Below are 24,447 nucleotides of genomic sequence, written 5' to 3' on the forward strand. Positions count from 1 at the left end.
AACTAGCCTGTTCAGGGACACACCTACAAATCCTCAACTGGGAGCCTGCCACATAATTCACAACTTTATTTAATATTTATTTAAAATTTACTTGCCTTCACAACAGGCCATATAGGGACCAGTGCTGACATTAAGGGCCAGCTATTAGCACTATAGAGCAATGCACTGGATAACTGTTTATTCAATGCCTTCATATGCATTGCTATTGAAATAAACAATGAAATACATACAGTATTATATAGTCAGCGTTCCGCAGTTTAAGGGGAGGCGAATGCAACTTTTTTGGGGAGGCGGTGGTGGGGCAGGGGGGCGTACCCAGGTGCAGGCTGGAGGAGGAGCCGTGCGATGACAGCGAGGGGGGCGGGGTCGGGCTGGGGTGGGGCATGCCGATTGGGCTGGGCGTGGAGGAGAAGCTGAGGCTGTTGTAGAAGGGCTGGCCAATGGGAGCCAGGCTGTTCCCGCTGCGCTTGTACAGGTCAGAGCTCGCCGACAGAGAGTCCCTCCGGGGGGCGCTGTTACTGCCCGAGCTACCTGCTGGGGAGAAAGGGGGAGGGGGGAGGAGAGAGAGAGAGAGAGGGGGAGGAGAGGGGGGAGAGAGGAGAGAGAGAGAGGGGGGAGGAGAGGGGGGAGGGAGAGAGAGAGAGAGAGGGGGGGGAAGCAGAGGGGGGAGAGAGAGAGAGAGGGGGAAGCAGAGGGGAGAGAGGAGGGAGAGAGAAGGGGGGAGGGGAGAGAAGAGAGAGTGGGAGGGAGAGAGAGGGGGAAGGGGGGGGAGAGAGAGAGAGAGACAAATGAAGGTAAAGTGAGAGGGCAGAGGGAGAGACAGAGAGAGAGAGAAAGCGAAAGCACTCAGTCACCTCTCACGGGTGGATATATATAAAGAAGCATGTCGCCCTTTCAGACAGCAGGGAACCTAAAATTAATTCCACAGCAGCCTCCACAGGTGCATCCACACCCACTGAACCACAGCACAGAGCTAAAGCTCACATTCAGGAGCACGTCTTACAGTTACAGCACAAACTCTAAGACATCAACACTCCAGGTCACCAGCAAACGTGAAAAGTGTACGTTTTGTTGAAAAGTGAGTTTTCTAATCCACTAGGACAGAGCCAGGCTATATCCAGGTAAAACATGAGCTATACTGGGTTCAACAACCTAGTCTGTCAAAATGTCTCTCGACCTAGATTTCCACCCCTTCAGACGTCGAGATTCCGCCTTTTGCTCCCCTGGGTCAGGGTCTGAAGCTCAGAGGCTCCACTGTGTTTCACTCAACGTTTGCACTAGGTTAGCTCTATGTCAGCTATACGTTTGCGCTACGTTAGCTTTGTGTTTGCTCTACGTTAGCTATACGTTTGCGCTACGTTAGCTGTGTGTTAGCTATATGTTTACGCTACGTTAGCTATGTGTTAGCTCTACGTTTGCGCTACGTTTGCTTTGCGTTTGCGCTACGTTAGCTTTGTGTTTGCTCTACGTTAGCTATGTGTTAGCTTTACATTTGCGCTACGTTAGCTTTGCGTTAGCTATATGTTAGCGCTACGTTAGCACTATGTTAGCTTTGTGTTTGCGCTACGTTAGCTATGTGTTAGCTCTACGTTTGCGCTACGTTTGCTTTGCGTTTGCGCTACGTTAGCTTTGCGTCAGTTAAATGCTTGCACTACGTTAGCTTTCCGTTTGCACTACGTTAGCTTTCCATTTGAGCTACATTAGCTTTGTGTTTGCGCTACGTTAGCTTTGCGTTTGTGCTACTTCAGCTCTGCGTTCGCGCTACGTTAGCGCTACGCGTTCGCTCGGCGTTCCCGGGACGGACCTGAGGAGCCGAAGCCCCCGAGGGCGGAGCCGATGGCGGCCCCCAGGGACCCGGTGCTGCCGAAGCCCAGGGAGGAGTTGGCGGGCTGGGGGGCGGGGCCGTGGGAGAAGAGCGAGCTGCTCTGGGAGTTGGAGGCGTAGAAGGAGCTGGACTGCATGCTGTTGCTGGGGTGGGGCTGCTGCTGCTGCTGCTGTTGTTGCTGCTGCTGTTGTTGCTGCTGCTGCTGCTGCTGCTGCTGGGGGGGAGGCTGCTGGGAGCTGATTTGACGGAAGAGACCGTTGGCCGCGCCCCCCATGTTGTTCCCGGAACCTGATGCAGAGGCTGCAGCTGCTGAGGGGGAGAGAGAGGAAGGGGAGAGAGAGGGGGAGAGAGAGAGAGAGAGGGGGGGGAAGAGAGAGACAGTGAGAGACGGGGCAAGTCTCTGACAAATTTTGGACACTTGAGACAATCAAACACCATGGGGACATTTATTCACACACTGGAAAATCATACACACTGGGGACAATCACACACACTGGGGACAATCACACGCTGTGGGGACATTTATACACACTTTGGACAATCATACACACTCGGGACAATTACATTCTGTGGGGACACTTATACACACTTTGGACAATCACACAGCTGCACTGCAGGTCTGCCCTGCAGGTCTTTGGGGTGAGTGACAGTAGCCTAACACAGTCCGGCGGCACTGCGTTACTGACCTGCCTGCGCGGCGGCTGGGTTGATCAGCACAGGAGTCTGCACCAGTCTCATGGGCCCCCCCAGACCGGTACGGGCCCCGGGGCCCATCACCAACGTACCCGTCTGGTCATAGTAGGCGGCCGGGGCCAGAACCTGATAGCCTGCGAGAGCACAGATGGAACAGCGTCTTTCATCGGACGGGTCAGCCCCCAAACACGAGAGAGAGAACGATGAGGCCTTTCAGCCCGTCTAGACTCATTATTCTGCGACTCCGATGGCTTTTGTCTTCAATCAGCGACCAATTTAGCCCCGAGGAACCAGGTGGGAGGAGTTAAACTTAGTAAACAACCACTTTAATGAATGTGCTAAAAATGCTGACTAACAATGAAAGGCAGCACATCCTGGAGGCTATCCCCGGTGTGGAGAGCCCAGCCCGGCCTCTGACACCCCAAGGATAAAACTCAAGGAGTTTGGTCCTATTAAATATTTGCCTCCAGGAGGAGGTTATTTTGGATACCCAAGTCCACAACAAAATAAATGCTAAATCTCGTCTGCACCAAAATTTAGGACTACTGTAAATCTCAAAGGTGAAGCTCTCTGCTCATTATCACAATACACCCAGGACTTGAGCTCTTCTTCAGAACACCAACCATAACTGCTGACTAAGTGTATTTCCATAATATTTACATTCTTATCTCTGGAACGATTCGCACAGCTTATTAAAAAAGAAGAAAAAAAAAAAAACCGCATACAATTCATTTATACCGCAGGACATTTTCAGAAGAAATTCAAATTGAACACCTTGCTCGAAGTGCACACAGATCTCATTTGGGACTACAATCTGCAAATCTCTCGATTAAAAACTACGTAACCCAAACTGTTGCGCTGCAATGGCACGCTGAACTTGCTGCAAACTTAACGACAGGCGTGCCGACGCCATGCATGGCGATCGCGGTGATAGAGATCGGCACGCGGGCGTGTCGGAGAGGGACTGACCTTGCATGCCTGTAGCCAGGCCCTGACCGAACGCCAGCGCGGGATTGGCTGCCGCCGCGGCCGCCAGGGAGTCCTGCTGGTTCTGCTGACCCTGCCCTGGGGTGAGGGGGCGCTGGTTGTTCCCCCCACGCATTACCTGGGACAGACGGGATGCAGAGGTTAGAAAACCACCCGAACACAATTACCCAACTGCAGTATCCTGTTGCACCACCGGGGGCGCCATAGCGCATCCTCCCAGACGATAACATTTTTTAAAGTGATCTTTTCAAGGGCAAGTCAAGCACACTGCAGCAGGTGTGGAATGCTAAGTCTTTTCACCTGAAGTCTGAAGAACGAAAGCTGCACTAGGTAACTAGGTAACAGAAAGAACGGGCATTACGATTCTCAAGACGTTTCCACAACATTGCGCCCGTTGAGAAAGTTGGCTACTGCAGCCTGAATGAAACTGAAATTACTTTCCAAGGTAAACTTTTTTTTAGGCAGTTGGAACATCACGTCACGTGACCGCGTGGGCGGCACCAGAAAGGGGGCGTCACCTGCTGCTGGCCCTGCCCCTGGTTGGCTGCTTGCTGATTGGCCGAGTTGTTGGCGGCTGCGGCCGCCGCCTGCTGCTGGAAGAGGTTAGCGGGGTACACCCCCCAGGGGACTCCGTAGTACTGGGGGGGTACCACGGTGGGACCTGCGTTCAGAAACGAAACCGTTAGTGCTGGAACGGTTTGCATGAGTCATCCCAAGACCTCCTCAATCTCCTCAAACAGGAAGTAGCCCAGTTCTACATTTCAGTTCCTACAAAACACAGGGATCTTTCCAATGGCTTATTTCCAACCCCCTTGTGTCCCTTCCCTGCATCCTTTCCTCGCTTCCTTAGCTTCACCCAACAGAGGACACAAGGAAAGGACGCGAGGATGGAGGAATGGAGAAAACGCGCATTAGGCAAACGGAACGGTCCTTGTTCAGTCAAGCGTCAGTTTGAAGCCACGTCAATTACAGACAAGGCAGGTGGGGGGGGGGGAGGTGGATCCACAGGCCGATCATGTATACGTCACAGGTTCTGAAAAAATTACTTCTGCAAAGGCTGTAATCGTGTTTCCTTGCTCAAGAATTCTTCGGGAGCCTCCTAGCTCCATCAAGGAGCATTTAACGAACTGGAATGTTCTTAAAGATGGCGGACTTCCATCGATTTCCAGGTCAGGTGAGGGCCGAGAAGACAAGGAAGGATAAAATAAGCAACCGTAATGAGCCCAATGTCTCCTACCCTAGATTCGCCAGTTTACCTGACTGCAGGATGCAGCAGGAGCGGGGTCGGCTGTCGATGGGTAGGGCGTGAGACATCCAGCCACACCCACCAACGGCTACAACTGGTTAAAAAAAATAATACTGCCTTTCAAATCTCTCCATTGGACTAGACACGTTAGGATGTCTGAAGGTTGGCCTTGACATCCGGCCCCGCCCCCCTGCAACCTGCTGCCAGATTCCTCTCCAGATTCCCCCATTCCCCTCAAACAACCATTCGGGAACCCAGTATTACAAGATAGTACATTCAGAAACATGTTTTGATGAATTCAGATAGAGACAGACAAAAGTCGTTTTAACAAATGTGTCAGAAGAATTTAGCAGCCACACGTCCAGCTTAACTCCATCTTTTTTCTCTTGTTCTCACAAAACCCAGAGAGTGCTGCCAAAACACAAGCATATTTAACCGCTTTCATTTGGAACCTGAGTAACCAAAGCTTAATACATGGTTTTGTTTATTAGCTTGGCACTTTGAACCTGAACGGTGGAACACAAAGATAAACGCGGGCATCTGGATTTAATAATTCCCTAATTGCTGGCGGTCGCCCTCCGGGACTCCACAGATCGGGACTGCGATTTTTCACCGTTCCAAACTCCCTGAACCCAAAACTCTCTCTCTCTGCGGGCCACGATTGTTTGGCTTCATCGCTAAACATGGTCTCACCATATTACCGGTCAACGAGTGCAGAAGCTAGCTGTCCGTCCGTCCGTCCGTCTCTACGCGTGCGTTTCTAACACACACGTTTCCTCTACCTGAGAATATTTAGGGCACGGATACCGAAATCTGGCGCTCGGGGCCAGTGGTGCTTCATTCTTCTAATTTATTTTTTATTTATTTATTAGTTTTATTATACTGTATTTTATTAATTCATTTTCATGTTTTTTTATTTAAACTCATGTCCTTTTTAACTTACTCTTTTTTCCACTTTTTATGTTCGGCACTTGGAGTTGCATTTGATGTATGACCTGTGCTATATGAATAAAGTTTGATTGATTGAATCGGACCTGATTTAAACCTGGAACACCAGGTGAGTTAAACCTCTGGCCAGTCAGTGCCATTAATCTGCCAATGAACTATCGGTTAGGAGAGAAAGCCAGCAGTACCCCACCGTCCTTGAGGGCCAGGCTTTTTGTGTCCCTGATTTAGCGCCAGACAGAAAAGTTAGCGTTACCTGCGAGGGTGGCGGCGGCCGCCAGCCCGGCGGCAGTGTAGGGGTCCGTGCCGGGGGGGGCGGTGCTTATGATGTAGGGGTTTGGCATGAAGGCGCCGGGAGGGAGCCCTGCTGAAAACACACCCGCTGTCAAACGAAAAGCACAGGCTTTTACACCCGCCCCAGCCCAGCGCGGGCCACACGGCGCCCCCCTGTGGTCGGAGGCCAGCGCTACAACACACGCCTTGGGGGATGTGAACACCATGGGGAGTACGGGGCATGCAGGGCCGCAGCGCCTGCAGGTTTCTGGTGGGTTCCTTTCAATTCGCATCCAAATCAGGGAGTGTAGACTTGACTCAATTACTTAAATTTAGCGCGTGAAGGCTAAATTTACACGCTAAATTTTAAATGCACAGGAAACCAGGAGACGCTGCGGCCTTCCAGGATTGGAGTTTGAGATCCCTGTATGATCGATCCACACTGTGACTCTCCAGAACTGCAGTCTAAGATCCCTATATTACAGAACATGCATTGCATAGGCCTTTAAACCTCTTTCCCCTGTCTTATTTCCCAAAGCTCATGACACAAGCCTCAGCATTTATGAGCCAGAGTACGGCATGCTATCAAACAACCTGCCAGCTTTCTGCCTCACTGAGCTCAGCTTCTACGGGCTGCAGTTTCAGTACTCGCAGACTAACGAGCGCACAGACTGCGGGACTGTCAGTCACAGTCTTAACTTAAAATGCTCCGCCCCCACTTTACAGCACACATAGATGCTCCGCCCCCTCTATACAGCACACAGAAATGCTCCACCCCCTCTATACAGCACACAGAGATGCTCCGCCACACTCTATACAGCACACAGATGCCCCGCCCCTCTATACAGCACACAGATGCCCGCCCCCCTCCATACAACACACATAAATGCCCGCCCCCTCTATACATCACACAAAAATGCTCCGCCCCCTCTATACAGCACACAGAAATGCTCCGCCCCCCTCTATACAGCACACAGAGATGCTCCGCCCACTCTATACAGCACACAGAGATGCTCCGCCCCCCTCTATACAGCACACAGACATTTCACTCGCACACAAAGCTCAAAATTATCATATACAGGGTTACAATACACAAGCAAGAACATAACATGGGAGTGTGTACAAACTTTAACACGCACATTAACACACACACACACGTTTTGTTTTCTCTCACAGACTCACACAGTTGCTCACACACACACTTCAGATTCTCTCATTCACACACACAAACTCACACACACTCTCTTACCTATGTGCTGTTGCTGGGCAGCCGCCAGGGCGTACTGTTGCTGCGCAGCGGTCAGAGACTGCACCTGCAGGTGGTTCTGCCTCTGGAACAGCTGGAAGAGGCGGAGCCACATCGTCAGAACCAGGACCGCACGCCCGCCAACATGGGCCGGTCCGTTTCAGGATTTCATACAGACTCTTCATACATCTTTAATCAGCCGAATTATTTGATGTGACACTAAGCTACAGCAAAAGATTGCAAAAACACACACACACACACACACACACACACACACACACACACACACACACACACACACACTCGGTGGAAATGTTTGTCTGCATTCAAACACAGAATCAACACTCGTGTATTCAAACAGTTCAGAAAAATTACATCAACAGCTGGAACAAAAACCAGGACGGAAGATCCACACAGTCCATTTTATACAGCTGGATATTTTACTGGAACGATTCCGGTTAAGCACCGTTTCCAAGGGAATAACAGCAGCGCCCCTACTGAGAACTGAACCCATGACCCACGGGCTCCAAGCCCCGTTCCCCTAACCACTATACTTGCACTGCTGCCCCATTGGTCTGACACACTGTCACTCTCTCACAGCAGTGCTCGGATTGGTCACGTCACGTTGGTCATCGGCAGTTTCCAAACTCTGGGCCAAGACCCTCCGTGGAGAGGGGTTTCAGGTACATTATGACATACAGGTGGGAGGAAAAAAATGGCACTGAATAGTACAGTATACTATTTCCATAGACGTTCATATTCAAATTAAACACTGCGCTGGCTACGCTCATTTTACACTCGTACAGTTGTACTACTGACATGGGTAAAAAATACTTTATTCTAAATATCTGTACGCAGGTTAGGCAACATTCCTGCTCCCGTCTCTGCTGGGAAGAAATCAACACCAGCGCAGCTCACTGACAGGGTTCAAAAGCCCTTCATCACAGAGCTGCACCCGCAACCATTTTATCAAAACATTCACAAACGAAGGCAGCGAAGAATCCAGACTCTATTCGGAACAGCTGGCTTGGGCTTACAGGTCCAACGGGAAGCGCAAGAAGCCTCAGCAGCACACACCATGCAAATGCCACCAGCAGAACGTTCTCTCAACGCTTCTGCCTCGAGGGGATAAAGCTGTTACTGCGCCCAACGTTCCCCGTGCCTAAGAGCACACAGACAGGAAGCACAGCGGTAATTCTATTTGCTGTGTTTCATTTTGACTCACTGCAAGTCGCCAAAAAAATAATTTCCCTACACTAAAACAAAATAACTTTAAAAGACAGTGTGAAAATCTTGTTTTTGGGAGTTGTAGCTTTCATTGGCTGAGCCCCTGACAAGGAATTGTCATCTAAAAGTGCATGATGGGAAGGGACTTTCAGAGCAATACGCTGAGTCTTCTTGCACCAATACAAGCGATCCACTGCAGACAGCTACAGTCCAGACACTGTCACAGGCTTCGGAGAATTGTAGTCTGACAGTGTGCAAACCTGTACCAGGGACTTGTAGCCTGGCAACGCACACCATGCTGTTGGGAGTTGTAGTCCCATAGCACACAAACCTGCGGCTGGGAGTTGTAGTCCCATAGAGCACAAACCTGCTGCTGGGAATTGTAGTCCCATAAGCACACAAACCTGCTGCTGGGAGTTGTAGTCGAACAGGCCGACCGCGGCGCCGGAGGAGTCCAGCTGCACCTGGTTTCCGGCGTAGTCGAACTGGAGCGACTCCAGCCCGACCTGCTCCATGCCGTCCATGTTGGGCGCCTCCTGGTTCTGGAACTCCTCGGCGGGTGGTTTGCTCATGGCCTGGCCGGGGTGCTGGTGCTGGTGCTGGTGCTGGTGCTGGCCCATCATCTCCGGGCCGGGCTGGGGCGGTCCCATCCGTTCCGCCACCTCCGTGGGGGACGCCTGACGGCTGCCGGGGGTGCGGCTGCGGGGATTTGGGGAGGAGTTAGGCAACGCATCGCAGTGAACGGAACTATTTTACACCGCCCTGTGGGGTTCGGCTGCCGTTGCACAGTCACACGACTGATAATGGACTGACGATGAACTAGCAGACATTCGGGTGCGCACACCCAAGTGCTTTTCACAAGCACAACAGGCTCCTGGATGGCCGTCCAATATTCAAACGAGCAATACAGATATGAAATGTGAAACCTCACAGACCTTAACACACAAAGCACTGTAACAACAACAAACATTCCTGTTCGAGGTCAAGCTAATCCAAGCCTTACTTTTCAACACCGGACTCAAAAACCCCAGAGGAGAGGGACAGTCAAACACACAGCGTGGACAGACCTGGCAGGAGGATAGTCACGGCTTTAACGTGTATATGAAACACTGTAATCAGATCAGGGCTGCCCAGCCCTGTTCCTGGAGATCTGCTCTCCAGTAGGTTTTCAGACCCGAACAAAATCCACTGATTGGTACTGATTGTACCGCTTACCAGCTCAAAGAGATCTCCAGCTGGTGAGTGAAGTGTGCTTTATTAGGGCTGGAGCGGAAACCTACAGCATGGTAGATCTCCAGGAACAGGGCTGGGCAGCCCTGCTGTAACTAGTGTCTCAAATGCATATTCAACCCATGACTAGCCTCCAGCCCTCGCTCTAGATGCTGGTCAATTTTCAAATTACTCAGTTGAACCGTTTTCGTTTAGTTTTAGTGCAAATGGTGGCGTTTTAAAACTTTCAGTAAACGGGCAGAAACTGTGCAGGTGTCCAAAGGGTTAAAATGATGATGAAATCGTTTATTTTGGGGGGGGGTGTGTCTCTTAAACGCGCGCGGTTGTGACCCGCAGTGAAGATGGCAGCAGCGTACTTGAAGTCCTTGCAGTCCCCGTCCATGCCGTTGGGCAGGCCGCGCCCGTTGGGTTTGGAGACGTCGTCCGCCTCTCCCGGGGCCAGCTCCCGGCTGCTGTCCTCCTCGTAGGGGCACGGCTTGTCCTTCGGGTCCCCCTTCTCCGTCCCGTCCGGCTCCGTGTCCCCCCCGCCCTGCAGAGGAGGACAAACGCAGGACCGCCGTCAAGCACAGACCGGGCCAGGCGAATCCCCAGCCTGACAACTGAACGAAGGCCGCAGGTCTCCGTGGAGACACTACAAACCCTCTCAAACGCATCCAGAGGCTTCTGTGGGACATCGACCTGCAGAGGCAGCACCTACCAAAACCCAGGTTTTCCTTCCGAAGACAGAGCCACAGCTCCACAGCCAGCAAACTACTTAAGCACACGACTGCTGGCAACCAACATAAGGCAGCAGCCACTGGGAATGAAGTGTGACATCACAGTAGCACACCAGCGATGGAATGCCCCTCCCCCCTGGCAGTCTGAGCCAGCCCAGGTCTGACTGACAGCTGGCTAGCGCACCAGCCAGGGGGCCGCCCACTCAGGATGCCCACCCGCTGCTCCTGAGACCTGCGCTGGATCTGGTTCCACTTCAACATATTCCCCTCCCTCGCTCTATTCCCTCGAATAGGGAATAGAGCGTAAGCCATTTTGTGATGAAATCTGTGACGTGACGGTGTCTCTTAAAGGCCTATTTCCGGAATGCAATGCACGGACAATACCTATAAAGTTAGGAAACAGGGGACAGGGGTAGAGCGTGGAGACGGTGGAGACTGTGGAAGGGGGCGGGGACTGGGTTAGGGGGCGGGGACAGCGTTAGGGGATGGAGACTGTGCTAGGGGGCGGGGACAGCATTAGGGGGCGGGGACTCACGTAGCCTCCCTTCCTGTAGCGGCCGTCCAGCTTGTCCCCGGGGGAGGAGCTGAGGACGTACTCCACCATGCTCACGCCCAGACCGCCGCTCTCCGAGCGGGGCGACAGCACCGAGTTCACCTCGCTGTTGCCGTGGAAACCCTGCCCCGGCCGCCGCTGCACCATGATCGGCTGAGACACGGAGTGATCTGTGTGAGAGAGAGAGAGAGAGAGAGAGAGAGTGATGAGAGAAAGAGAGAGAGAGAGAGAGGGGGAAGGAGAGAAAGACGGTACATCATCTTTTTGTTTGTTTTTTTCTTTCGGTTTTCAGGACTCCACACCATCGAGTTGACGGGGTAGGTGCGGTCCGCACGCTGAACGCGCGTGCGAGAGGGGTCGTGACCCGCGACGCTGCGCTTCCTGAAGGAGAGCGAGGCCGTCGCTCTCTGACCCGGCAGCTCAGGGAGGAGATGACCTCACCGGCCGTAAGTCACCTGACCGCTGAAACGCAGCCGGGGCGGGCCAAACGCCTCTACAGGCCGCCGAACGCCGAACCAGAGCGGGCCGCGTGACTCCTGCACTGAGACTCCCCGGGTTCCCATGGTAACAGCGGCGTCTGAACCGGTGACGCGCTGGGTCTGGCAGAACGCTTCCTCACGGACCAAAAACACAGCAAAGCTGAGACGGGACTGTGGTTTATCACTGAACCTGTCAAAAGGCACTCATAAGAAGACCAACACTCTGCATCGATCCACACGCAGTGGAAGGAGACCCCGCTGGCGCGTTTGAAACGGTGCTGAAAGAAGAGGAATGACTCATCTAAATGATGCAATAGGCCAGTAAGCACTTCAATTCATTTCCGCTCTAATCTGGCACACCTGACTCACACCAATTAGCAGCTCAATGAGAGATCTCTAGCAGGTGAGGGGGGGTGTGCTTTGTTAGGGTTGGGGTGAGAACCTACAGGACAGTAGATCTCTAGCAGGTGAGGGGGGGTGTGCTCTGTTAGGGTTGGGGTGAGAACCTACAGGACGGCAGATCTCTAGCAGGTGAGGGGGGTGTGCTTTGTTAGGGTTGGGGTGAGAACCTACAGGACAGTAGATCTCTAGCAGGTGAGGGGGGTGTGCTTTGTTAGGGTTGGGGTGAGAACCTACAGGACAGTAGATCTCTAGCAGGTGAGGGGGGTGTGCTTGTTAGGGTTGGGGTGAGAAACCTACAGGACGGCAGATCTCTAGCAGGTGAGGGGGGGTGTGCTTTGTTAGGGTTGGGGTGAGAACCTACAGGACAGTAGATCTCTAGCAGGTGAGGGGGGGTGTGCTTTGTTAGGGTTGGGGTGAGAACCTACAGGACAGTAGATCTCTAGCAGGTGAGGGGGGGTGTGCTTTGTTAGGGTTGGGGTGAGAACCTACAGGACGGCAGATCTCCGGGAACAGGGCTGGGCAGTCCTGCAGTCGGAGCTCTCTCTCTGTAAAACTGAAAAAAAGGGCGCGGTCACACTCACGGGACGCTCCCCAGGCGTTCTCCCGCCACTCCTCGCCCAAAAAGATGCCCTTCTGTCCGTCCTTGGCCGACTCGTCCGACTCCCAGAACTTCTTGGCGGGCAGCAGCTGCAAAACGGGAGAAGCCAGACGATCGCAGTGAGCGGCGGTGATGTCATCACCCGGGGACGGGAGTAATGGAGGAAGGAATTTCGCCTGCATGGCAACCCACACCTTATCATTTAATCTGACCTTTCACAGACCGTGAGGCACAGGGACACACCAGCTAAAAACAAGCTCATCTGCAGTGTTACTGTATAGTCAGGTCAGCGAAATTAAATGCATGGAAAATATCAATGTCGTTAAAAATATTTTCCATGCATTTAATTTCGCTGTTCAGAAACCGCATCACAAAAGTAATTAAGTCAATTAAAGAATGTTATTTTATTGAGCTTGAATGATCTGACTATACAGTAGTATATAGTATCCAACATATGCATTAATATACTAATTACTGTTGCGGTATTTTATCCAGCTGAGCGAGATGTGTGCTGTTGACCACATGCTTATAATGCACTGCATAAAATCAGTTAAATATTTATATTTAGACTAGCAGATCAGAAAGTCAAACCCTGGAGGCCTGCTGAGTCTGCTGCTATTTGATGTGATCCTGCAATTAAACGCGTAATTAACGGCATTGATTGGCTACGGCTTGTTTCTGAACTGGCTGCAGATTCAAAGGAAGTCACAAAAAAAAACCTGCAGAGACTGCGGTCCTCCAGGACTGGAGTTTGAGACCTCTCAACACACTCTCTCAGATCTCTACTTAACACTTTGAATAGCAGGTATTTTTGAATATTATTCACAGATTCTACGTCAGTGCGTTCTAGAACCCTGCTCTTGCTTTCAGTCGCCAGTAGTGATTGTGACATCAGCATTAGAATGTTCAGCTAAGAACATTCTAATCTCACGACCGTGGTCTTACGCTTCAAAAGGTTAATAGAGGATCTGTAGACTCATTTCTCTTCAGAATAGAAATGAATCGATCACCGAGTAATCGATCACTGCAGGCTGATGGACCCATTGCTGTATTACAAGTGTAACTTTGAGCCACAGTATCTGCCATATGGCTCATACCGCAAGGGAACACATTGCTAATAACACCAACAGACTAATCGATCACCGACCTCCCAGCCTGGCTAATCAATTGCCTACCTCGCCCATTCCTCGAGACTCCAGGGCCAGGGCCTGGAAGTCGTGGTTCATATCGTCTATGGACCGGACCTGAACAGAACACAGAACAGAATAAAGACAGATTAAGGTATGAGATCAAAAATGTTGTCTACAGAGTCAACATTATAATAGTAATAGCAGTAATGATAATAACAACAACAATACTAATAATAATAATAATACTAACAACAACAATTATTATTATGATGCACTTCTCAGAACATAGTGCTCACAGCTCTTTCCTGAACAAAAAAAGTGTTTTTAAAAGGGAATTATAACTGTCAATTGTCTCTGCCTTTCTGACGTTAACAGAGAGTGAAATCCAGAGCTTGGGGTGGCTCACAGAGAAGGATCTGTCACCTTTAGTTCTGAGTCTGGAGCGTGAGACAGTAAGGAGATCACTCCGTGAGGATCTGAGCAATCTCCCAGAACGATACGACACAAAAACAGACTTCAAACAACATCAGCAGCTCTGAAACGGACCTTTAGACCTTCAGCTGTTTCTCAATTAGCAGAGGGTGTCCGAGTGTAAGATCATACAAAGGGTTGGACTGGTCCACAAACCTCCACCCACCCCCAAACTAAGCACTGTGCAAACAACGCTTATGCACTGCAAAGTGTCTGCCACAGAGCCTATAAAATCAATGAAATACCAGAAGATCGTCCTTTTTTTTTTGGGAGCTGCAGCAGCTCTTCGCCTGACTTTCCAGCACGTCCCACTGTGCACTTCCAGTCAAAGGCGCCCTAACTGGAAACCTTCAACAACAAAAAAAACACTGGAAACTTTCAGCAGGAAAAAAAAATCTGTTTGAAGTCTGTTCAAACAAGAGTGCCAAACGCTGCCACGTGCCAAAAAACCTTCCCCTGATCGGCCGGGGGGGGCGTCCTCCACAGCTGGAACCGCAGCCAAAATTCCCACTTTTGGGAAGCTAGCTCCCTGGGTCTGGCTTCGCATCCGGCGGCAACCAAAGCAGCCCGCGGCGCCGCCGACGCGGCGGAGGCGTCATGGCGACAGTCGCGCTTCCTCAGTTTATTTATTATTTTTTTTTTCTCTTTTTCCCGTCAGAGAGTTCACCTCGCGCTCGGGTCCCGGCCTCGGCTTGTAACTCCGCGGCGAACGCGACATGGGACGCTGCGCCTCAGATTGCGACGCCGGACAAAGCGCTCGGCCTCTGGACTGCCGGCCGATGAAATCGGATAACTCGCGGCACCGAGTCCTTTCTTTTCGCACTGAACCGCGACGTGGAAAAATTCACAGCGCAAATACTTTCCCTTTCACCGACAAAAACAAATCTGATACTGCAAAAAAAAAAAAATGTCAAAAAAGTTTTGTTTTTTTTCAGAAAGCTAAAAAACTGAAGCCAGGTACAGGGGGGCCGTACGTATCGACCCCCTCGACCCCGCCCACCAACCGCTAATGGAAGTTCTGAATAAGTGCAACCCCCCAACCCCCCCCCCGGGCGGCCCGTGCAACAATACCGCCGTTCCCTTTCCCCTCACACGGCTGTTGTCATGGTGACCCATTACCAGAGACGTAAACAAGTGACACAGCACCTTATGGGCGTCCGCCTGCGCAGGTTGCGCAGCTTAGCAAAGCGCTCTGCTTCCAAGGATGGCTGCATTTCCACCAGCTCTTACGCAGCCAAAGTGTCACTGCGCTTTAAAAAAAAAAAGGAAATACTTGAGCTCGGACAAAGTGTTGTGCAAAATAAACAGTGCACTAACAGAGTAACCCATATCACTCATGAGTCTGTAACATGTCACAAGCAGGAAAAAACCCCTGCTCATGAAAGCATTATATCTACTACACAAATGAAGCAATTACCAAAGGTCAAGTCTTTTTTTTGCACCACCAGAATACCCCGTGGCAAAAACATCACCTGAAACATGGCCTAAAAAAATGCAGTTACACTGAAGGCATTCTGCAAGGCTTCTGGAAACTAAATCAAAGGCTCAGTCTGAACATCACAGTTACACACTGACACTGACCAACACGATCCAGGGGTTATTAAAATAGTATGCTCATCATCTACGATTCTGTCTGAGGGAAAGTTTCAAAGAATCATCCAGGAAAAGAAACTCACCCTGCACTTATCAGTCCCAAAAACAGAAGCAAAACTGGTAGGCTGAAAGCATGTGACTGAATCACAAGCATTCTTCCTCAAAAGGGCACAAGATACAGGCTAGGCTAGAGCAAGACCTCCAATCACAAAACAACAAACACAACACAACCTGCACTGCAAACCAATCACAAAATAACAAACACAAACACAACCTGCACTGCAAACCAATCACAAAACAACAAACACAACACAACCTGCACTGCAAACCAATCACAAAACAACAAACACAACACAACCTGCACTGCAAACAAATCACAAAACAACAAACACAACCTGCACTGCAAACAAATCACAAAACAACAAACACAACACAACCTGCACTGCAAACCAATCACAAAACAACAAACACAACCTGCACTGCAAACCAATCACAAAACAACAAACACAACGCAGCGAGGTCAGGATATTTTTAACCCTGTGCAGATCATCCTAATCCCTACAACCACCCGGCATCCATGGTTTCCAACCCTAGTTCCTGGAAACCTATGTCCTGCAGGTTTTCACTCCAACCCTAACAAAGCACACCTCCATTCACCATCCACTGATCTCGTTGCAAATTATTAATCAGGTGTGCCAAATTATGGTTGAAATGAAACCCTAGAGGGTGGTAGATCTATAGGAACAGGGTTGGGGTCCACTGCACTATATCTTTCACGGTCCCGTTTTACAGACTTTATTTAGCTTTATTCAGAGTCACACAAAATCTTCTAAGTGCCATCATCTTGAAACTTGAGCTGTATTTCTAAACAGCACTTGGCTACCATCTGCATTCTGAGAGCCATTGGGCAGAGCCGCTACAGTACGTAATGGGGAAGTGAAGAGACTTTACGGGTGAATCCAACGCTGCGTTGTATTAAAAGGTCCTTATATTTCCGTGCAGTCACTATGACAATGCTGCGCATTTGACACCGCTGCTCCAGAATCTTCTGCCAAACCAGTATGCCCAGTATTACTTTTAGAGTGTCACAGCATTAAACAAAGGGTTTGACAGGCACGCTAACCAGCAGGCAAAGTCAAAAGCTGATGAACCAACATTCCAGATCTAGAGGAACCACAGTGGGAAATATGGTACTTCTGTGAGAGTTCTTGTGAAAGTTTGTGGAAGTTTTGGCCCTGGTATCGATGACCAATACTTGCCTGGTCACGTTGGCTGATGCAAACCCTGTCTTACATTACAGCACACGAAAAAACACAACTTCTCCACCAAAAGTTCCACGTTCATGGAAGCACCAGACGAGCACAGATGCTAACTTAGGAAGGAGAAAAGTAACAGCTTCTCTTTAACAAAACATTTCAAGGTTGTTTGCTTCAGTATTAGGCGGAGAGGAGGAGTCAAGGGTGGCACAGATTCTGTGCAGCTCTGATCGTCCGTTCGGCTGGTGAAAGTGATAAAAATTAAAATAAACGCTCAGGTGACTGACTGGGCTACTTTTTGAGCTTGACATTTATACTAACTTTACAGCATCAGAGGCTTGTCAAATGCATTGCATGCATGTCAGCATGCACGTACTGTACGCATGCTAGATCATATTGGCCTTGATCTTAGTTCAATACCAGTGAGTTTGTTATTACCAACCACACTTCTGTGGCTACGCAGGTCCCGAAAATGGTTCCTCACACGTAACCTAAAAGCCTGCAAAGTTTCAGATTTAACTCAAATGTTTTGACTGAAACAGGAGTCGTTTCAATTTGTTTGGGAGCAAGGACGCCGCCGGGAGAAAAGGAGGCGGGTCGTCGCCCGCCCGTTCAGCGGCATGCCGACGCCCGCGTTCCAACCAATCGCCTCGCTGCTCGTTGTTCTGAAGAACCAGGAAGCAAACCGGGAAGAAAGCGAAGACATGGCAACCCGTAACCTGGTTTGCATACATGGGATGTCGTGGGCAACGACAAACTGGTCACGGTCACACGATACTTGCCTACAGCCTGTGATCGCACAGGCGACTCCGCTGACCTTGCGGAAGAGCACTCTGAAGTAGGCCCTGCAAGTGTACAAGCTGTCAGCAGGACAAGCCAACGCCAAGCCAAAGTCTTCACTTGGTGACTTCAAGCTATCAACAGAATGGCCAAGCTGTGGGGCGGGGGGGGGTGCGAGGGGGAATCAACTGATACTCAAGCGTGAACATTTCTCGGGTCCCAAGCCAAAATAAAAACTAAACTGACACAAGGAGACGAAAAGATCCAGAGCATGTCCTGACCAGTCAGGAAGGACGCTCGCTAAGGGCTCCTGAGCTTAGGGAGCAGTGAGGGCCAGAGGGTCCCCGCCAGACAGGGTAACGGGACCTTTACCGCCAGTTCGGCCGCGGCTAAGGGGGCGGAGACGACGGCTGCATTTTTTTTGGCACGCTTCGCCAGCGTCACGGTCACCGGGAGCCACGGCTGGAGCTCCGCCCTCGCAGGAAGCTCCGCCCTCGCAGGAAGTGCTCGAAGGCCTCGTTCCTGTACGCGCCCGCGCGCACAGGACGCTGGATAAACACCGCAGTGCACACCGCATTCTAACATCTCACCCCACTTCCCCCTTCAGTGGGCATGAGTCAGAGACAAAACACACGCACAGAGAGAGAGAGAGAGGAGAGAGGGCAAAGAGAGATGGAGCAGCGGAGGGGGAGAGAAAGAGAGGGAGAGAAGGAGAGGGAGAGAGGAGGGAGGGGGAGAGAAAGAGGCAAAGAGGAGGGAGGGAGAGATGAGGAGAGGGATGAAGAGAGGGGAGAGTGTGAGAGAGAGAAAGAAAGATAGAATGGGGGAGGGAGAGAGGAGGGGGGAGAGGAAGGTGAGAGGGAGAGACAGGGAGAGGGATGGAGAGAGTGGAAAGAGGGAAAACAGATAGAAAGAGGGAGGGAGAGAGACTGAACTGAGGCTAGTTCCTGTAATCCTCTATCTGTAAATTAGCAGGAAGACAATGCTCAAAACAAGAAAGGAGTGAAACAAAGGTCTGACAACATAAAGAACTGGCAGAACTTTTAACCTCCCATAATGCCACTGTGTCGTCGGCATCAAACCTGTTTCTGTATCACAAATGGTGTCATTTCCTTCCATCACTCAGGTCACAGACAGTAACGTCCTTTCACAGACACTTATCACACTTAACCATCTATGAGACATTTCAGTCCCACCCCCACCCCACACGCATTCTGACTTAGCATCTCCGGCAGTTGAGTTTATTCCACTGGTCTGGCTTATGCAACAAGCAGCGTTAAATTACAGGAAAGCACCAAAAACCACAGAGTGCAGAGTGGAGGGCTCTGACAGGATGACAGTGATCCACTGGTCCAATCAGAAATGCGGGGGGGGGGCTGGGTCTATGACTAAGTAAACTCAGCAAACACGTTCAAATAAACCTCCGCTGGGGACGGGCCCCTCAGAGGCCTGTGTGTAATCTTTCATCACCCCGGCGGCATCCATCTCTGGGGCCTCTTCGGCAGTGACGGTTTCCAGAGGTAACGCGCGCCGCGAGCGCCAAGCGCTACACAACCCCGCGAGAGAGAGAGAGCCGCGCGCCGAACGCCGCGTCCGTGCGGGGCAGGGGAACGCGTAGCCGAGTCGGCCAATGGGGTGCGAGGCGCCGCAGCCGAGCGGTTTGTAGGGACAACGCGCCGCCTTGCGGACGGAAGATGTGTAAAACGGCCCTTCTGCGAGTCTGAGCGAACGAGCTTCACGTAAATAAGGTCAGGATGGCGATCCGCTCCGTCCGACAGGGCGCGGGACAAGGCTGCTGGGGCCACAGAGAGAAGAGCAGTCTCCATGGCAGCGAGAAAAACTTGTATTCATAAAGCATTCGAGAAAGCCTTCTGCTCAACAGTTCATTATTACTTTAACAATAATAACAGCTGTGAGAAAGGTAGACTTGTATTCATAAAGCATCCGAGCAGGCCTTCTGCCCAACAGTTCATTATTACATTAATAATAATAACAGCTGTGAGAAAGGTAGACTTGTATTCATAAAGCATTTAAGTAGGCCTTCGCCCAACAGATTATACATAACAATAATAACAAGCTGGAGAAAGGTCTTGTATTCATAAGCATTAAAGTAGGCCGAGTCACCCTATACAATAGCAATATTAAAACAAGAACCCAAGGAAAGAATCTGTAGATGCATCAAAGGCCTGAGTGTGTCATTGACATAACAGAATACACAAAGGTAGACAAAAGGCATTTGTAGGTATAATGGAAACAAAATACGGATGAGTAAGCATGGGTAAAGGGAAATTGTATCATAAGCACCCGAGAGCTCTGCTAACAGCCGATTATATTAAAACGCTAGAAGGTGCTTATGTTTCTTAAAGAATAGCGCTTCGCCATGTCGTCCAGACACGTGTGAGAAGGAAACGTTGATAAGATGAGCAGGCCTTTAAAAAGCCGCTGTTTGAAACGGAAGCGAGCTGCAAGTGCCTGAGTGCAGAGAGAGCCTGAGAGGAGGGCTGGGATGTGGAACGGAGAGCATCTGCTGGTAGATGGGGTGCTACAGAGGATGCGTCGGGACAGAGCCTGCAGAGGATTCTGTGAGAGTGGGCTAACACGCAGGTCTGGTGCAGAGAGGTGAGAGGAGGCGCTGAGAGCAGGCGCTGGTGAGAGGAGGCGCTGAGAGGAGGCGCCGGTGAGAGGAGGTGCTGGTGAGAGGAGGCGCCGCTGAGAGGAGGTGCTGGTGAGAGGAGGCGCAGGTGAGAGGAGGCGGTGGTGAGAGGAGGCGGTGAGAGGAGGCGCCGGTGAGAGGAGGCGCCGGTGAGAGGAGGTGCCGGTGAGAGGAGGTGCCGGTGAGAGGAGGCGCGGTGAGAGGAGGTGTGGTGAGAGGAGGTGCTGGTGAGAGGAGGTGCTGGTGAGAGGAGGCGGTGAGAGGAGGCGCTGGTGAGAGGAGGCGGTGAGAGGAGGCGCTGGTGAGAGGAGGCGCTGAGAGGAGGCGCTGGTGAGAGGAGGCGCTGAGAGGAGGCGCTGGTGAGGTACGGTTTCTGCGCGTGGCGTGTGAGCGGCGGTACGCGGCTCCTCTTACTCACGCCTCCGGTGACTAATCCCTCGGCCTCTCCACACGTCTCGTATGACATCACCGGAGGGGCGGCGCCCCGGATCGGCACGCTCGCGAGCGGCGGCGCCCTGTGAACCTCGGGCCTGTCGAACCCCCCCCCCCCACCCCCCCCCCCATCCATCAGCGAAACCAGGCGCCTCGTCCACACGACCCGCTTTCAACTCATCCTCAACACAAGCGTAACATCTGCGTACAAAGGCAGACGCCCAGCGCCCTTCAGGCCAGCTACATAAAGGACTACACAGGTGCCCGACAGCCAGGACAGTCAAGGCTGTACAGACTAGGAGCGTTCCGTTCGTTTCCTAAAACGTCCCCGCACACGAGTGGACGAAAACGTGAAACGAGCGTCGATTTTCACGCAAACTCAAATCCACTGCGTACAGGACCCGTGTGCACACAGGCTCTTATAAAGCAGACCCCTGGAAACAGTTATACTCCCTCAGTTTACCCAGGCACAGGTGTCGGAAATTAGCCTCTGGCTACAAACAGACGGCAGCGCGTGTAACGCTTGTTTTTCACACACTGGAGCAAAGCAGTCTGCCATGTCGCTAACAAATAAAACAAACAAACAAACAAACAAGGCTCCTGATATTTAATTACAGACAGACTTCATATCGTTTACTGAATTTGGGCAGAAAGAACAGCGCAGAGCGACATCATTGACAGACTATACCTGGACTAACTACCACCACTCTGTATATTTCACTCTAAATCCACCCCCACCCCCCTTTTCATGACACTTTTTATATGTTCCCACATCACAGCACTTTTTGATAATTTGTATTTGTCCTAATAATGTAGCTTATTCTTCTGCCTAGTTGGCTTCGCAGAGGTTAGGTCAGAATCGTGTTAACTGTGTGAACTAAACTGTGTTCTTGGCTTTAAATAGCTGTGCAAAATAAGTATTGTATCTTACTGAACCTGTGTTTTGTAGTTGTCCATGACCATGAAATGTGCGTTTTGTACATCGCTTTGGATAAAAGTGTCTGCCAAATAAATGTAATGTAGAAATGTAATGTAATCACTGGACCTGGTGCGTTTGCATGTGCACAGAGAGCAGTGTGGTCGGCCTCGAGGCCCACGTCCGTCCGCAGCGCCTCAGCCGATCCTCAGGTGAAGGTGAGCATTTTTCTGCCTGTGCATGCATGTTATGCTTTCTCTTGTTTTTTTTTTTTTTGGGGGGGCGGGTGGACTCCTGATCTAGCGTGAGGCACAGGCGACAGACTCCTGACGCCTGCGTGGGTCTGCAGAGCCATGCTTTCACCCGCACGGGCAAGTGGTGGAGCGATTTTGCCCCGAACGCTGTTACCCTGGAGACAAGGTATCCTCTGAACTCTGACCTCTAAACGCGCCCCCCCCCCCCCGGCGGGCCGTTCCCATTGGCCCCCCTCTCACGGCGGCCGTTACCGTGCAGCTCAGAGACCAAAAACCCAGCAGGCTTCAAAAACAGCCAATCCCACCTCTCCTCTGCTGACACGTTCCTTTGTTATTGAACGATGGGGGTGCGAGAGGGTGGGGTGTAAAATACTGTGCCAGTCTGCTGGTGACCCATTCTGGGTTGAGTGGGAGGAGTCTCAGTGACGGCCAATGGGAAAGATGCATTCCTGTGCACTGGCTCTGAGGCCGAAGCAGCACTCAACACGCTGCTATCAGGTTCCTAACACACAGTCCTAACGCACGGAGCTCTGTTACAGAGAAGCAGGGGGATATCAGGTGCTTCCCGTACACCATGGGGCGAGCCCAATAAGCCAAACTCTCTGTCTCTCTCACCTTCCTTCCCTCTCTCTCCCCCTCTCTCTCTCTCACCTTCCGTCCCTCTCCCTCTCTCTCTCCCTCTCTCTCTCCCTCCATTTCTCCCTCTCCCTCTCCCTCTCTCTCTCCCTCTCTCCCTCACCTCATGTGTATAATGTGTGGCCGAGCGTGACTCAGAAAGGGAGGGATGTCCACCCCCGGCTCCTGGTCCGTTTCCGTTAGCGTTAGCTCCAGGTGAAACAGCGGAGTCGCTCTTTCCGGCGCAGAACGGACGCACGACCACTAACGGCGGAACCCTGTTGTTATTTTCTCCAAAATAAACGACCCTCAGGCTGGCGACGGAGATGAACGCGAGCCCAAACGCAGCCTCGTCCTGCTGTGGGCAATGCACAGCACCGCCGCCACCAGACCCCGGCTCACCACACCCTCAGGGCTCATTACACGAAAATCGCTTCCTTAAGACTACAAACACAGCACACACACACGCACACACACTTACTCTCACACACACACACACACACACTTACTGACAAAGAGACAAGCACACACACGCGCACACACACTTACTCACACACACACTCGCACGCACACACACACACACACACACACACGCACACACACACACGCACACACTTACAAACACACACACGCACACACACTTACACACACACGCACACTTACACACACACTTACACACACAAATACGCACACGCACACTTACACACGCACACACGCACACACACTTACTCACACACACACGCACACACACTTACTCCCACAGAGAGAAGCACATGAAAACAGACAGATCCACACACACACACAAGCATTGTGGAGACCTCACCAAGCTGAGAAAAAGATGAGGACGAAGAAGCCGCTGGCTTGTTGGGGCTAAATTAATCAGCGAGCGCAGCGTGACGCTGGGTTGGTACGCTGAGTACCTACACGCTCGGTCAGGTGACTCCTCGCCCACTACGTCCCTCCGCTTGCTTCGCTACCTGGCCTACCTGTGCACATACGGCCGCTTGCTGGCTACAGGCTTGCAATGCAACCCTGACCTACTGTATGCTTCTAATACTACAGCTTCCCAAAAGAAGACTGAAATCCCAGCGTTATAATTAAATCTACCTCCCTGCGCCTCTTGTGAAATGACCCGTACAGAGGAGCCTTAAGCTACAAGGACGGCTGCCAACAACCATTTCGGCGGAGCTCCATTTCGGGTCGGAAACACCAGCCCGCGCCGCTCGACGAGGCAAAGATGGACCGAACTGAACAGAACCGGGCCCTGAAGCTGAAGTGTATAATATAAGGCACAAACTGTTTAAGAGGTCAAGTGTGTTTTTGCCATGGTAAAAAGAAGCCACACAACACAATGAGAACGTGCCAACACCTGAAAGATACGCTACATAGTGAGGACTCAGAGCACGGCTGTATAACTCCAGTCCTGGAGGGCCCCGGTGTCTGCTGGTTTAACTCCAGTCCTGGAGGGCCGCAGTGTCTGCTGGTTTAACTCCAGTCCTGGAGGGCCGCGGTGTCTGTTGGTTTAACTCCAGTCCAGGAGGGCCGCAGTGTCTGCAGGTTTAACTCCAGTCCTGGAGGGCCGCGGTGTCTGCAAGGTTTAACTCCAGTCCTGGAGGGCCGCAGTGTCTGCTGGTTTAACTCCAGTCCTGGAGGGCCGCGGTGTCTGCAGGTTTAACTCCAGTCCTGGAGGGCCCCAGTGTCTGCGGGTTTAACTCCAGTCCTGGAGGGTCACAGTGTCTGCTGGTTTAACTCCAGTCATGGAGGGCCGCGGTGTCTGCAGGTTTAACTCCAGTCCTGGAGGGCCGCAGTGTCTGCAGGTTTAACTCCAGTCCTGGAGGGCCGCAGTGTCTGCTGGTTTAACTCCAGTCCTGGAGGGCCGCAGTGTCTGCTGGTTTAACTCCAGTCCTGGAGGGCCGCAGTGTCTGCA

The 24,447-nt window shown here is 51.5% G+C and overlaps 1 protein-coding gene across 1 annotated transcript in view; it reads right to left on the bottom strand.

Annotated features, from left to right (window-relative positions):
* pum2 (pumilio RNA-binding family member 2) overlaps positions 1 to 24,447 on the bottom strand; it is a 43,456-nt gene that overhangs the window by 13,869 nt on the left and 5,140 nt on the right. The window contains exons 3-14 of the mRNA XM_064303365.1: positions 13,596 to 13,664; positions 12,404 to 12,509; positions 10,924 to 11,111; positions 10,029 to 10,201; positions 8,847 to 9,141; positions 7,219 to 7,309; positions 5,953 to 6,078; positions 4,024 to 4,166; positions 3,488 to 3,623; positions 2,512 to 2,652; positions 1,805 to 2,134; positions 316 to 534 (exon numbers count right to left, since the gene is read on the bottom strand). Coding sequence (XP_064159435.1) covers positions 316 to 534; positions 1,805 to 2,134; positions 2,512 to 2,652; positions 3,488 to 3,623; positions 4,024 to 4,166; positions 5,953 to 6,078; positions 7,219 to 7,309; positions 8,847 to 9,141; positions 10,029 to 10,201; positions 10,924 to 11,111; positions 12,404 to 12,509; positions 13,596 to 13,664 — 2,017 coding nt within the window. The remainder of the gene's footprint in view (positions 1 to 315; positions 535 to 1,804; positions 2,135 to 2,511; positions 2,653 to 3,487; positions 3,624 to 4,023; positions 4,167 to 5,952; positions 6,079 to 7,218; positions 7,310 to 8,846; positions 9,142 to 10,028; positions 10,202 to 10,923; positions 11,112 to 12,403; positions 12,510 to 13,595; positions 13,665 to 24,447) is intronic.

Source organism: Anguilla rostrata, chromosome 1 (assembly GCF_018555375.3).
Source record: "Anguilla rostrata isolate EN2019 chromosome 1, ASM1855537v3, whole genome shotgun sequence".
Classification (NCBI taxonomy): Eukaryota; Metazoa; Chordata; class Actinopteri; order Anguilliformes; family Anguillidae; genus Anguilla; species Anguilla rostrata.